This window comes from Centroberyx gerrardi, chromosome 3 (assembly GCF_048128805.1).
Source record: "Centroberyx gerrardi isolate f3 chromosome 3, fCenGer3.hap1.cur.20231027, whole genome shotgun sequence".
Taxonomy (NCBI): domain Eukaryota; kingdom Metazoa; phylum Chordata; class Actinopteri; order Beryciformes; family Berycidae; genus Centroberyx; species Centroberyx gerrardi.
In genome coordinates, this window is record NC_135999.1 from 27174852 (window position 1) to 27190366 (window position 15515).

Sequence of the window (15515 nt, forward strand, 5' to 3'; positions counted from 1 at the left end):
AACTGAGTCACTGAGAAGCAAAGTAAATTAAATAAAATTACAAATGCAAAAAAATGCAAATGAAATTGACTTACAAATGAAAATGAAAACATTAGCAAAAATAAGAAAAAAAGTACAAAAGTAATAATAGCTTTACACTTACAATGAAGGAGTCCAACTAACAATACATAAATGTAACAATCTAATGTTGTAAAATGACATGACTTACTTTATCAGGAAACCAGGAAGCTTGAAATGAATCTTCTACTAGTTAGCCAAATGCTTCAACGAGCAATTTGAACTGTAGAGAAATGTGAAATGGAAAAAGCAATCTTCCAATTTAACTGCACTGAAAATAATGACAGGCAGGCGTAACTTCCGGGCCATCAGCTGGTCCATAAAGGCTTTTCAGACATGTGCAGTTCAACAAGGACCTAATGAAAATCCTACACATCCACATCAGCAAATGCCCCTCTGGCAAGTGTAAAAAATGTCAAACATTAACAAACCCCATCTTTCAGATTCAGAATGAGAATCGCTTTAATCACCAGGACTTATAAAGACATTACCCCATTAGGGGTGGAGCCAAATCCGAATACGGTATTCGGAAAAGCACAAATAGTGGGTTTTTACAAATATTTATTTCGTACAAATATTTTTAAAATTATTTGTATTCGGGAAGAAAAAAAAAAACATGTCAAATAACAGCGCGCAGGTCGGGACTTGTAGCATAGCGAGGTTACATCGCTGTCTCCGTCTCTCTCCTCTGCTCCGCTCTGCTGTCTGTCTATGTGTCATGAACGTATAAATAGCTGCAGGTCTGTGTGTCTGGCAGAGTTGACCTTTGGCTGAGTGGTCAGTGGTCTGGGAGACCGGGGTTCGAGACCCGATGTGGGGACCTTCCTTTGTAAAATAGTTTATTGAAGAACACTTATTTTAACACTTTAATATTCTAAAATTAGAAGTGTAATAAAAACAAAAACAGGATTGTTACGCCTATTTCCACTTTTATTCGAATACAAATAATTTTGCTGCCTCAACAAATACAGATACAAATACAAATACTGGGCTCTCTGCACATCCCTATACCCCATCTCCCTCCACTCTATATTATCTACTAAAGCCTCAACCATTATCTGAAAGAGGAAACAAATCTCCTCTGTTTTGTGTACCTCAACACCACTATCCTACAATTCCTCATACTCGAAGCGTGTCAAGAAGCAGAATAAGCAGTAGCAGGACATCACTCACTGTAGTTGCTGCGTATCTGTTGTTGTGTTTTTTTCCCCACAGAGGCAAGATTTGACAGCCAGGCTTTGCTCTGCTTTGTTTCAAGGCCCGTCTCTCACAGGAGGAGCAGAGGGAAGTGATTTGAGCGTTATTATGCACATGTTGAGGTTTCATCCACATCCCTGCTTGTCTTCATCTCGCTGAGAGATAGATGAGGAGACTTTTATTAATGTTTTCTTTAATAGTACATGACACAGTGCATGGAGGGATGGGAGGATGAGAGAGAGAGACTGACAGAGAAAGATACAGAGAAAGAGAGAGAGAGAGAGAGAGAGGTTCTGGTTGTATGTAGATGCTTTGGCAATTCCGCTCACGTAATATCAATGCCGATAACGTGTATTAAAATTGAATTGAACGGAAGGAAGTGAGAGAACGACAAGGAGAGAAAGAAAGAGAGCTGAAGGGAGAGAGAGATGGAGAGAGTGATAGAGGTAGAGAGGGATAAAGAGTGAAAGTGATGGAGAAAGAGAGCAACAGAGAGATAGGGGGGGGAGGCGAAAAGAATGATGAGAGTGAGAGAGAGAGAGATGAAAAGAGAGAGAGGAGACAGATGGAGAGATGTTGTGTTCTGATTATCATCATGTAGAGCGGCTTAGACAGGGAAACTGAGTGGTATTAAGGGCTTTGCATGGGAAATAGCAGTGGCCCTATGGAATTAAGGTTTAACATCCTGAAATGCCATCTCCAACCCGTTTTGTTGCAGAGCGTATCAGCACAGTAAGCCTCTTGATTTGGCACCGCAGGCTGTCGAGGTGTGGAGGAACAATCACTGTCTAAGCTCTCCCTTTGCCCTCGTTTACCTGGGATTAACATGTGCTTTGTGTCTGGATGGTGCCTAGATATGATTTAGCAGAGTTTAAGATGCGCTAGGCAACTTCTCGCCCCAAATGGCAGAAAAGGGTAACTGAATTTTGAATTTGAGGACTGCAATACCTAGAAATCATGTAATGTGACATCAATAAACTGAGGCGTAGTCCACACTTATCTGGGTAAATTTGAAAATGGCGTTTTACAAAAAGGTTATTTGCAGTCGATCAGAACAAAGTCCATTACGTTTCTGAAAAAATGCCTAAAACAGAAAGTGAAAAGTGGTCACGGTATAGTTGTTCTTCTCTAGCTCGTGTTGTGCGAGTGCAAGTTTGGGGTAGCTCTCCAGCCTCAACCGTTCCCTGAGGCATTGAAACAGCCGATACAGCCTGGATGGATCACATGACAATGATACACCTGAGATTATATGACAATCGTGTGTCAGCGTTTTCAAAAAGACCCGTTTTCCCCGTCCACGCTACAACACAAACCTGGCATTTTCAAATGTATCCACTTTGGACAGCGTTTTCGGAAAGCTCTGTTTTCGATGGTCGAAAACGCCGGCTTAGTGTGGATGGAAGGTCAGAACGGAGAAATAAAGATGCGTTTTCAAATTTACCCGGATTATTGTGGACTAGGCCTGAATTTCTTCTTGTGCTGCATTCCAGAGGTGTCCAAAATTCCAGCTCCCTACTAGGAAAAATGCAACTGAGCGGCAATTTCAAGTCAAAATGTTTCCAAGTAGGAAACTCGGGCAAGATTCCTGAATCAAGAGTTTTCCAAAGATGCAGTCATCTGACGTCACATCAACATGGCGGCATAAACGCTACACAGCATTACTTTTAACATGTTTATAATCCTCAAAATACACTCAGGTTTGATTTTCAGCATTGCGTGAACTTAAATCTATCAAAACACCTGTGTGGTTCACGGTTAAACATATAAATTTGAAATGTAAAGTTGCACTCACATTTGCTAACATTTGATGCTAACCAGCTAGCTAGGGGAACAAGATTTGTATCTTTGTACCTTGTATCTTCCCTGTGTTTTTTTCTGAGCTGGACCTCTGGAATAAAAAGGGCTTGTAATTTAATGTTTGATTGGAACTCAGCATTAGTGTCTGGTGGGGCAGAGGTGGATACGGTTCACAGGGTGAATCTTCGGCATTTCAAAAAGTGAGGATGCTGCTGCAGCCCCACTTTGTGGTTTAGGCTGATAAGATGGGTGCATCTTTACATAAACGTCTTGCCTAGTGCAGCTTCACATTTACACCTGGGATTATTTGAGATGTGTTTTGTGTCCGGATTGTGCCTAGATATTCGTCGGGGTTTAAACCTAAATTAAAATGTGTCAAAATTGAAATCAGATTGCTATTTCCTTCACAAAACACAGATTACTATACACAGTATTCTCTTTATAGTATTTACCTTCTTTAGAAAGACAGCAAGCACTTGGGAAATTGCATTGTCATTGTTTTTCTTATTCTTGTCTTAAACAGCAGGTATACCTTAGGCAACAGTTTCATACAGCTGTTGCTATACATTGACAGACTTTACAGACAAGTGTCCTGACTCCTTCTTCAATAAGTTAATATTCTCAATACTCCCACGCAGATTTAAGTTGCTATCCCAGCTGCCTGCCACCTGTTTTCCCTGTAAGTCCTGGTTGGATCTGCAGGTGAAGGTTTGTTTCTGTTTATGTAGTTGTTGTTGTATGTGGATTGGATCTTCAGTGCATCTTGGGTGCATTTATACCTGCAGTTTAATGCAGTTTAGCTTTGTCCAAATACAATCCAATCAGCCAGGCTGCATGTTAATGCCTGGTGGAAAAGGGGGGCTGGGGTTGTCTCTCTCACCCTCTCTCTCTTTCACACAAACACACACACACACACACACACACAAACACTGTATTCATGAACTCTCATGAACACACATTGTTTCTTACACTCATAATGTTTTTCTCTCTACCGCAGACACACTTAAACATGCACACACACAAACACACACACACACACACACATATAGGGAGACTCAAACACAACCACTGCAGACATCCCAGTCTCACATATCTCTCTCTCTTTCTCGCTCTCTCTCTCTCACACACACACACACACACACAAACACATTCTTTCTTTCTGTGTCTCCATCACAAACATACACACACACACGCACGCACAAACCCACACACTAATCTAATTGTATTTCAGTGGCTCCAGCAGAGTGTGAGTATAAATATTTGATGGGATCAGTGAGGGTGCTGGATGGGTGCTGGGACCCGCTGCCTCCCTTTCAGTCCCCGAGCCCCGAGAGCTGGCATGGAAACCAGCCGCTCGGACCGCAAATCCCTGCTTTGGATCAATAAGGACCAGGCAGAGCTTTACACACACACATACACACGCACACATATGTCTGCTCACACACACACACACACACACACACACACACACACATACACACACTTTTGATCCAACTCTGCCAGGGTCTTTGTCAGAGCGGATCAGATGGAGACCAGAAGGGGGTTATCAGGCTTCACAATCACTATTGATCACAGCCTAGAGAGCACTAGAGTTTATCCCTCTCTCTCTCTCTCTCTCTCCCCTCTCTTTTTCCACATCAGCTCTGCTCTCTCAGTGTAACCTTCTTTTTCTTCTCTCCCTCCCTCTCTCCTTTTATATCTGCTATTTCATCCGACGTCCCTCTCATCCTCGTCCTTTCTTTTTGTCCCTCTCGCCTCCTGATTTTTCTTTGATTGAGAACCTCCAGCCTCTAATTGTAAAGAGAGTGAACTTATCAAACTGCACAAAAACCCGAACATACCGCAAAGCTGCATACTCTAGGTTATCTAACACAAAACCTACAACTTGTCTTAAGAAAAGATTGAGCGACGGCTGCCTGGGCAACTCTGAAACCTGCAGGCCTTAAGTCTGGTTATCCTTGATTACAGTTTTTTACGATTGCTAGCAACCTTTTATCAGTTCTGTAGTCACATTTTCATAACTCTTAACACAGTTAGCACAACATCGGTCTGTTGCGGGCCATACCATTAACACATTTCTTGTTCCTTTGACACAAAATGCATTCACTGAACACATTTTAAAAACTCTTGAATTTCTTTTACACACAAGCTCAACCAAGACCAAAACTATGGATTTTTACTGCCAAATTTACAAATGCTTTCACACTGTATGTCAGAACAGATAACCTCATGTTCTAAACCTAACTTATAGGCTAAAGTTGAAGTGAACAGCAGTTCACATTGTACATTGAAACATGTACATTTTTATTGCTAGTGAGAAACAGCTGATTGAAGTTATGCAAATAGACCAATCACAGCTGAACACTGCCAGGGGTGGATAAGGCCAAAAGATACTTCCCAAGGTGCATAGCCAGAGAAAATATAAGGAGTGATGTGGACGAGAACATGTGGCCAAATGCAGAAGACCGGGTAGATTAGAAAAGGACTGTGTATTTTTCTTTTTTTTTCTTCTGTGCCTTTTTCTGTTTGTATATTTTATTTTTACACCACTGTAACCAGCAGCTATACTGCAGATTTTTGTTGATCTCTTGCAGTAATTTCCTATAGCAAATACAGCCTTTACTGCAGCAATTCTGTAACTTATTCCTTTTTCATATACTGTACATTCTATAAAGTAAAGATGAGTCATTCACTTCTGATATAGAATGTTTGCAAAACATTTACTACACTCAACAAAAGAAAAATGTAGAGTGACTTCAAAAGTAACTGCAGTGCGAAAAACAATTGATTATCAATATACTGTCTATTGTATAAGGGTAGAACTGACACATGTAAAGTAATGCATTTTCTGTAATACCATCTGCTGTTAGTATTTTGTATGTCATTGTGCTGTGATTGACTAAATGTTCCTGTTGGAAGAAAACATGTGCTAGAGTTTTGAAAGAATTATTTGATTTTGAGACATGTTTGCAGGTTTTGACAGTGACAAAGTATTCTTGCATTTTGAAAATTAGTGTTGGTGTTTAGTTTACAATATGTAATTTTGAGCATAAAATTAACTGTTTTGCCAACTGTGTGTTGTAGGTGAGTTGGTGTGTGAAGAGTTTAGAAAAAGTATTATAAGTATTGAAAAACGCTTGCTAGCGATCGTAAAAAACTGTAATAATGGATTAGGATTTAGTAAAAGAAAACCTTATGACATTTCAGTGTACGAGAGATATTGAAAGATGATGAAAGAGAGAAGGCCACATACTCCTCCTTTCTGTCTCTCTCCTCCTCTCTCTTCTTGCCTGCCTCTGTTTCTCTGCCTCTCTTTCTTTCATCATCTCTCAATATCTCTGTTGTACACTGAAACCTTGCGAGGCATTCTTTAACTAAAATCCGATCCATTATTAATCAAGGGTAACCAGGCTTAAGGCCGGGTTTCAGAGTTGTCCACGCAGCCGTCGCTCAATCTTTTCTTAACACGCGTCTTAGGCTTTCCACAAGCGTGTTAGATAACCTAGAGTATGCTGCTTTGTGGTACGTTTGGGTTTTTGCATAGATTGTTTAAAATTTGAGGCAATCCAAAGAAAGACCGATGGATCTGTAAGGCTACATAAATAGCCAGCAAAACTTTTGAAAAATAAATAAACTTGTTCATAAAGAAATAATCTGCTACATTTTCATATAAATGCATGTCTGTTTTGCTACTCTCTTTCTCCAACTAACACATTAGTGATTCAATTATATGCAGTTCATGAAAGCTTTTCCATTTGTGTCTGGTAGCTCTTTCCTGAGCTGAAAAATCCTCTGGCTCACAGGAGGTGATTCTTTTTATGTGATTTGTTTGGAATAAACAGAAGAAGAAGAACTGGGTAGTTAGCATGAGCAGCGATAGCCACCATGGCTGAACAGACAAAGAAAAGAGAAACTCAAACTGCATCAACAGGAAGTCCAAGGAAAAAGACGTCACAGTACCGCCCAAACTGTTTGATTGACTCTGGGCACTCTGGGTAGTGCAGTGTGCAATGCCAAAAAAAAAAGAAAAAAAAAAAGGATCTCACAGATTACCGCTTTAAATTATCAGTCTGGAAGTCAAGCAACTGAGGAAATCATGTGAATTTAAGTATGTGTTCAGCAGGAGTTGAACAAACATCCACTGTACAATCTACTGTATATAATCTCTATTTCTATGTACTGTATATATCTCTGTCCATCCTCCCAGATCGGTTCCTTCTTCATGATCAACCTGTGCCTGGTCGTCATCGCCACCCAGTTCTCGGAGACGAAGCAGAGGGAGCACCAGCTGATGCAGGAGCAGAGGGCGCGGTGTTCGTCCTCCTCCACCCTGGCCAGCGAGCCGGGCGACTGCTACGAGGAGCTCTTCCAGCTCGTCTGCCACGTCCTGCGCAAGGCCAGGAGGCGCACCGTCGCCCTCTTCTACACCCTGCGGGGCAAACCGCGGGGCTTCGGGGGCGTGGGGCGAGGCGGAGGGGGAGGGGAACGGAGGGAAGGGAAGGCCAATGGACGGGGAGGACGGGAGAGGAGAGGGGTGAGGCACGGTAAGGATGGAGTGATGGGAGGTTTTTTTTTTCTTCGGCAATTCAATTTGTGAGTGCTGAGTCTGTGACACTTACTCAGCACTTTCTATATGATCGATCGTTGCTTTTTGTATGAGGAGTTTCATTCCAAATTGCTGTATATCCATTTTGGAAAAATATCATTACCTGAAGTTCATCATTCAATATCTCTACATATAGGGGATCCAGCCTGTAAAAGTTCATTATTTTGTTAACCGAGGACTTAAGATACCTACTATCCTTTAAAACTTGCTTTAAATTCGTGCTATTGTTTCTTAAAAGTGTGTATAAAACGGTGGATATCTTATTTTGGAATGAAACACTTCATGGTCTAGTGCTTGCTACTTTGTGGCCTTTGTGGCAGAGTGTGTGTATGTGCAGGTCTGTAGGTATTATAGGTGTGACACTGAGTTAAAGACAGTTTAAACACTATTTTATGGATAGAGTGTGTTTTGTTTTTCTTTTTTATCCTTTATTTATCCAGGAAAGGTTGACTGCGCATGCATACAGTTTTCAGCACCAGCCTGCTTCACATTCATACAGTTACACACATTCATACCTGGGAGCTGACCAGTATAACCACAGTCTTCTACTGTTGGCCACTGGGAGCTGCCCAGTGGGAAACTGTGAAGTGCCTTGCTCAAAGGCATCTCGTCAGTCGTTTCTGTGAAAGAGGAGCGCATTGTTGCATCAGCATTCCCTTGATTTATGTTTGCATCATTAGATAATAAATAATGTAAGACGCTAGCCTGGTTCCAGACTCCTAAATTGCGTCCTGCCCACTTTTCACATTTTGTTGAGCGATTCAGAGTCTGGTGTTGCTCTAGTCAACGGCTTGTTCTCGCTTGGAGAAATAATTGAGCCAATCAGCGCCTTTGTGGGCGGGACTAAAGTTTGAACCGTGTGTGCAACGGTTTTTCACTGGCGTTTCGGGAGCATAGATTTGTTGAACTCACCCCCTTAACCAACATATTGTCTATAAAAAAATATATTTTTGTCAAAATTGACTGATATAAGTGAGAGGCTTACTGGCTAACATCAGAGCGGCCAGATACGTCAGTCATTAGTGATTGGTTCGGGGAAAATCAACCCCACACACACACAGAAAATGGCTAACTAGGAAGTAATCTCTGTGTAATAATGGAGTGGGAACAAAATGGCTGTTCAGTCTGATTATCAGGTTAGTAATACACATCTCAAAACTGTAAAAATATTCAGAAGTCTAAAATACAACTCTCAAAGTTTTAAGTTATTTGTAACTATGGAAATGTGAAAATGGTATTCATATGTATGATGGATCGAACCCTTTAACACTCTCCATTCATTCCCGTCCAGCTGCTCCTTGCCCCCACCACAACAAACCCGACCTCGCCTCGCCCGGCTGCCCCCACTGCACCGCGGCCCTGTCGGGACCGGCCGGCAGACGGGCCAACAACAACGAAGCGGAGGAGGGAGCGGTGGAGGAGACGGACAGGGAGGGCGGCCAGGAGAAGGGCAAGAAAGGCGCGGCGGCCGGGGGGTGCAGCCCGAAGCGGCGCTGCAGGGAGCTGTGGCACGAGACGAGGATGAAGCTGTGGAGCATCGTGGAGAGCAAGTACTTCAACAGAGGCATCATGATCGCCATCCTCATCAACACCATCAGCATGGGCATCGAGCACCACGAACAGGTACAGGCAGCAACCTGTCACATTTTCTTCTTGGTCTTTCTGTCACGCTTTTTCATCTCTGTTATTTTATCTTTACTTCACGTCTGGTTTCATTTTTAATCTATTGCTGTCTTCTGTTCCATGTACTCACTTTATTTTTCTTAACTGTTTTGGAAAGCACTTTGTAACAGTTGTTTTAATAAGTGCTATATAAACAAAAAGTTTATTTTTACTTACTTTACTTTTACTCTTTACTTTTATTCTTCCTTCTCTCACTTTCTCTTTCATTATGCAGCATCTGTGTCGTGCTCTCCTCTTTCTCTCCCTGTCTCTTTCCCATCTCTCTCTCTCTCTCTCTCTCTCTCTCTCTCCGAATTTCTGAGTCAGCATTTATGAATGCCGAAGGGAAACTGTAAATTTTGATACAATTTTTCTCAATATTGCAAAACTTGAAGCGGAAAAGTTTGCCGATGAAGAAGTTATGGGGTAAATTGCAAAAAAAAAAAATGCATTTGTCAAATAAATACTGATGTAGGCGGGCAGGACACCTCCCAGAAATGTCACACCTACCGTCTCTCCTGTGTGTGAGGTTCCCACTGTGGCTGTATCACCATTAGCTGGTGCATTAGAATATTACCAAGTGCATATTTTTATTTTTGTCTTTGAGTCAAAGCATGAAATACGGCTGTAACCGTGATCCTAACCCTGACATTAAAGAACAATAATAGCATCAACCCAACTGATGGAAAGGCACATACTGTAATTTGCATTTTTTTTTTAGCAACATTTTAAAAGTTTGCATAACATTTGCTTGACAGTTGCATGGATACACAGATTCTTCCAGTCTCTATCTGACTTCAATTTTCACTTTAAAATCAAACAGCTTTATCATAAATGGCAAAAGTTCTCTGTCTCAGTCTCTGTTTGACTTGTTGTGTGTTCACATGGTGAGCAACGCAATCAACAAAGTTTTCATCGGTCATCAACAGCCAATTAGATTTCCATGCTTCCTTGTTTCCCTACCAGTGTGATTTTGTTTCATTAACAATAGTTTCACCTGGCATGTGGAAAATGGATGAGAAGTTGATTCCAGCCAGTCAAAGCTTCCCAGTAATTTTTTTTTTTTTTTTCTGTTTGTTTTCAATTAACGCTACCTAATTAGCACTTGCTAGCTAGTTATTTTAAATCATCAAAACAATGTGAGACACGGTTATGAAACACCAAAGCAGTGAAACATACAGTCAAAAGTTTGGACGCACACATTTTTTCTTTATTTTTACTATTTTCCACATTTTAGAATAATAGTAAAGACATCAAAACTATGAAATAACACAGATGGAATTATGCAGCGACCAAAAAAGTGTTCAACAAATCAAAACTATCTTATATTTTAGATTCTTTAAAGTAGCTGCCCTTTGCCTTAATGGAAAGACAATTGGCTTTGCAAAGAAATTCATACATAAGATCAACTTCACTATTTATATTTGTCTAAGAAACACATTTCAAGCATTTAAGCAGAAGCCTTTAGATCAAAATGGCTTTGAGAGAATGAAAAACATAATGCTTTCAATCAGGTGTGTCCAAACTTTTAACTGGTAGTGCACATGATATGCCTGTTCAAAACTTTATAATTTTAGACCACTACATAGAAATCAGAGTCTCTCGCACCGCCACAATCAGTCAGAATAGAGTGACACATCAACCAACCTGCTTCTGTCACTCTCTGTCCAGGTACATCTTCATAATAAACCTCTCTCTTTTCTGTCTCCTGCCCATCTATCTCATCCATCTCTCTTACATCCCTCCCTCTCCCCCCCCCCCCGCCTCAATCCATTACTGTATAATGTGATTTCTCAGCCAACTGGGTAGACATGTCTCCACTGAGGTTAGCCTGCAGGTTGAAGGCAGGAGCGCTGGAACGTAATCACACCTTTAGCTCAGATCACGCTCAGCGAGAGCTCGTAAAAATGATCCCTCCATGCTCTCTTACACCTCCGGCATGCTTTAATTCTCTGTTTTTCTTTTTCCCCCCCCCCTCTCTCTCATTCTCTTTTGTTCACTCTTTCACTCTTTGTCTCTTTATCAATATCTCTCTTTCTCGCTCTACCGTCGCCCACTCACTTCTTCCTCCACCGCAGTGGTGGGTTGTCTCTCATCTCAGCAGCAGCTAAAAATAGAGAAAACAGAGAAAGAAAGAGAGAGAGAGAGAGAGATGGAGATAAAGAGAAAGACAGGCAGAGAGAGAGAGACAGAGAAAAAGACAGAGAGAAAGAGAGCGGGATAGACTTTGCTCTGTTAATAAGGAGGAAGTAGGGACTAGGAATGTCTATGGTTACACAGTCTGCTTAGCATACTGTGCATACACACACACACACACACACAGGAGCCATGCCTCCATCTGTTTGAACAGCGGTATCAGAGGCTTAATCAGTCTCATTGCTCTGATCCTGATCCTGTAGTAGCAGCCTGAAGATAAGTGCCTCCACCTGCTCAACTGCACCTCGGGTCACCGGCTCCACTGGTCTGGGAACAGCAATTAACCAGTGTGGGAAACCATCACCAGCCACCAGCCAAATGCTTGTAAATGTCATGGTTGCGGTTGATAGGTTTGTCTAGTCTTTCAGCCACTTAGGCAGGTACCCAGCCGTCATTTGGAGGTCGCATTTTATCCTGTGACAAATTAACTGGCAGGTGAAATCAAAGGGGCCGGGGCATAGCAGGATGTGGCCCCCGCACTTTCAACAAAATGCAAATCTGTCCTCCAGCCCTTTTTTTTCCACGATTAAGGGACATTTTTCTGATAACAAACCCACACATTGACTACGTTTACATGGACAGCAATAATCCGATATTAACCCGATTAAGACAATAGTCTGAATAAGAAATTGCCATGTAAACAGCATTTTCTGATCACTTTAACCGGAATAAGGTCACAGTCAGAGTAAGCAGAATCACATTAAGACATGCGGTATTCACGGCTTTTTGACACAAGCGGCGATCCGACCGCATGACGATGCTCGCTCTGCCTTCCAGAGGTTGCAAACTTGTTTACAGAGGAAAAAGATGACTGAAAAAAAGTCCAGACATTTTTGGGGTGAGGCTGAAACTACTCAAATTATTGCTGTCCATGTAAACGTAGTCATGCAGCCCTAAGATACAGACTGTAATAAAATAACACACCACTCTCTCTCATTACATTTGTAAATATTCACTGGTCTGGAAAATAGTTTGCCACATGAGCTGCTCAGATTTTTACAACTGAGCTTCAGCATTAATATTATGCTGATAACATCATCATCGCTAAATCGCTGTTTAATTGTTGGGTTATGGATATGGAAAGATAGCACTCCAAAGCCTTCACTGAGAATGTGAATAGTGAACATGAACCCATTAAAAATGACACAAGCTGATTGTCAGAAAAATCAATTAGGCATCAGTGACTGAGCTTTTGCAACTCAAAGACACACTAACATGAAAGTAAGCCTGTTTTTATACATGTAATGATGAGAATCATTTAACAGAATTATTTAACTGCTCTTGATTTTTGTTTAAAAATCTAATGGGACAGACTCACTTTGCAAAGCTGGTGAAAGCTGAATTTTGAGATGTATCAGCTACTGTGGCCAGTGGAAAAAAAAAAACCCTGCTGATAACACAGGCATTCAGTGTAACATTGATTGACACTCCAACGAGTCTATGGTCTCATTTATGAATTAGTTTCTCGATGCTTAATGCGATTTGCATGCAGAATTTGTTTTTCGCCGCGGTGTTTCTGCCTGAGCGCTGTGGTTTTCAAGAGCCAAATTCATCTGGAAACACTACAAGCTAGACACTTTACTCCTCTTTACCTGGCTGCTAGGACACTTCCTCATGGTGTGGGAAAAGTAATTTTGTACAAATCAACTCTATTTTTTTATTGAACATTATACAATAGATAAAACAAAGTAAACGTTGTATTGTGAAAAATATATAGTATACATTTTCACACCTTGTCGTTTTGATGATGTCACATGATGGCAAAAGTTAGGCCAACTTCTGGGTTCTTCAGCTATTAGTTTGTAAGAACTGCTACAATAAAGTGATGTATATAGCAAAATATACTCTATATAAAATATTTTTTATGATCATAAAACAACATATTCTCAAGCATTTTATACAGGGGTGGAGCTAGACTCTCAGCACAGAGGGGGCGGAGCATTCTCGAGGGGCCCTTCTGATAAAGTCATTTTAAAATTCACAACTGTAAAATTGCTGATATATCCTATCCTATCCTATCCATAAACACAAATTGTCACTTATTGAGCCAAGCAAGCCAATATCTAAGAAAACATACAGTGAAGCCAGAGCCACTTTGTCAGACAAGCTTGTTCTGAAGAACAAAAAAAGAGAACAGGTTGCCAGTCGCGTTCAAATGTTTCAGCACCGAGGCGGTTCAGCAGCACAGACACCACCACACAGACAGCTGTCTATCAGGCCAGGTGCACTGTCTCAGTACCATGTCTTTCTTACACGGGAATAACATAAACATAAAATAGACACAGCGGTCTACAACACTATACTAGGGCTGCACGATTCTGGATAAAATGACAATCTTGATTTTCTTGCTTAGAATTGAGATCACGATTGTCTCTCACGATTCTTAAGCAAAACCATTTTTATTATACATTTTTACTGCACTCTTTTTGCCTGATACAGACAGAAACAACAAAAAAATATGATATTGACTGTAGTGGGACTGTCACATCAACTTTGTGGGCCCTGGGGCGGTCACCCCCTCTGCCCCCACGGTCGATCAGCTTATGATTTTATAATAAAGCACATTGTTGTATAAGCAGTGCTTATATGTATGTATGTATGCAATATGCTTTAAGCTGTGTTTGGTAAAGGTTCAGTCACAGCCTCACGTTCCTGTATTCCCCACAGAGGAGATGAAGGCAGCAGATCGACCAGGGAGCAGAGAGCCGAGGTGTCATTCAAATAAACTCATAATTATTTAGGTTTATAGCCTGTGGCATTGCCACAAATGCGCTGTGGGATTGTACAGAATCTGTACTTGTTTTGTCTGCATTTGTTTAAAAATAAATGACTAAATGAAGTGTATTTTTCAGATTACTCTTCACAGATGCTTGTTGTTAGGCAGAAATACTGTCATTGAAATGCCACGCTGTCGCTCATTTTTTGGCAGCCAAATCCCTCTTGATGGATATTAAAGAGAATCTAAGAAGAATGCTAATTAAACAGTAACTCATGTTTGAGGGGACATGAGGGAGGCGTCCCTCAGTATTACAGGAGTCAGTGAATTCAGCAGTGTCATGAAAAATAAATGCTGAGCAGGCAAACAGTAAACTGCTGCAAGCATACAGTATAGTGACGGCAGTTTCCATTCACCAACATCACACTTTTAGTTTAGTTCAGTTTAGTTGTAGTTTTAGTTTTAGTTTTAGATTTAGTTTTTGTTTTAGTTTTAGTTTTAGATTTAGTTTTTGTTTTAGTTTTAGATTTAGTTTTTGTTTTAGTTTTAGTTTTAGTTTAGTTTAGTTTAGTTTAATTTAGTTTAATTATTTTTTTTTTTGTTTATTTCATTTATTTTTGTTGGTTTTGTGAATTGCATGTTTTCTAGTTTGATTTTGTTTAGTTCAGCTTTTGTTCTGTTCAGTTTTGTTCCATTTTGTGTTTTTAGTTTATCTGCACAGTGACGTGATAAAGCAGTGATTAGAGACAGAAAGGAGAGCCATCACCCCCCAAGAAACAAAACTAAACAAAAGTTGTGAAGATAACAGATACAGACACAACTTGTTCACATCTTCACTTTCCTAAAAAGCTCTCTGTGTGGCATCGAATCGCCGCATCTTTTATTTTACTCTACTTACATACATCAGCCGACTGGAGAACAGGAGTCTTTAGATCTGGTCCCAGGTCTGCAGTAATGAGACGGATCTCCAGGGGCTGTTGACGCTGTTTGGCTGTTCTGCAAACAGCGGTCAGCCATCACATCGTTACCAACATCGGCGGGCACACATCATTAGCCTGGGTTTTCACACTGCTAAACACTCATTAGTACTGACAAACACACACACACACACACACACACACACACACACACACACACACACACACACACAGACATGTAAATGCAAAACACACAGTCCCCATTGATTCTGGGCTGGTGAAATGTCAGAAGCGTCATTGCTGAAGTTACAGGGGAACTCAGTGGAATAGTGATGTGCTGGAAATCACGACTGTGCCAAATTTAGCT

General features: G+C 40.9%; 1 protein-coding gene across 1 annotated transcript in view; it reads left to right on the top strand.

Moving 5' to 3' along the window:
• Positions 1-15515, top strand: part of LOC139923880 (voltage-dependent T-type calcium channel subunit alpha-1I) — a 184472-nt gene that overhangs the window by 85644 nt on the left and 83313 nt on the right. Inside the window, exons 8-9 of the mRNA XM_078282664.1 lie at positions 7259-7595; positions 8949-9280. Coding sequence (XP_078138790.1) covers positions 7259-7595; positions 8949-9280 — 669 coding nt within the window. The remainder of the gene's footprint in view (positions 1-7258; positions 7596-8948; positions 9281-15515) is intronic.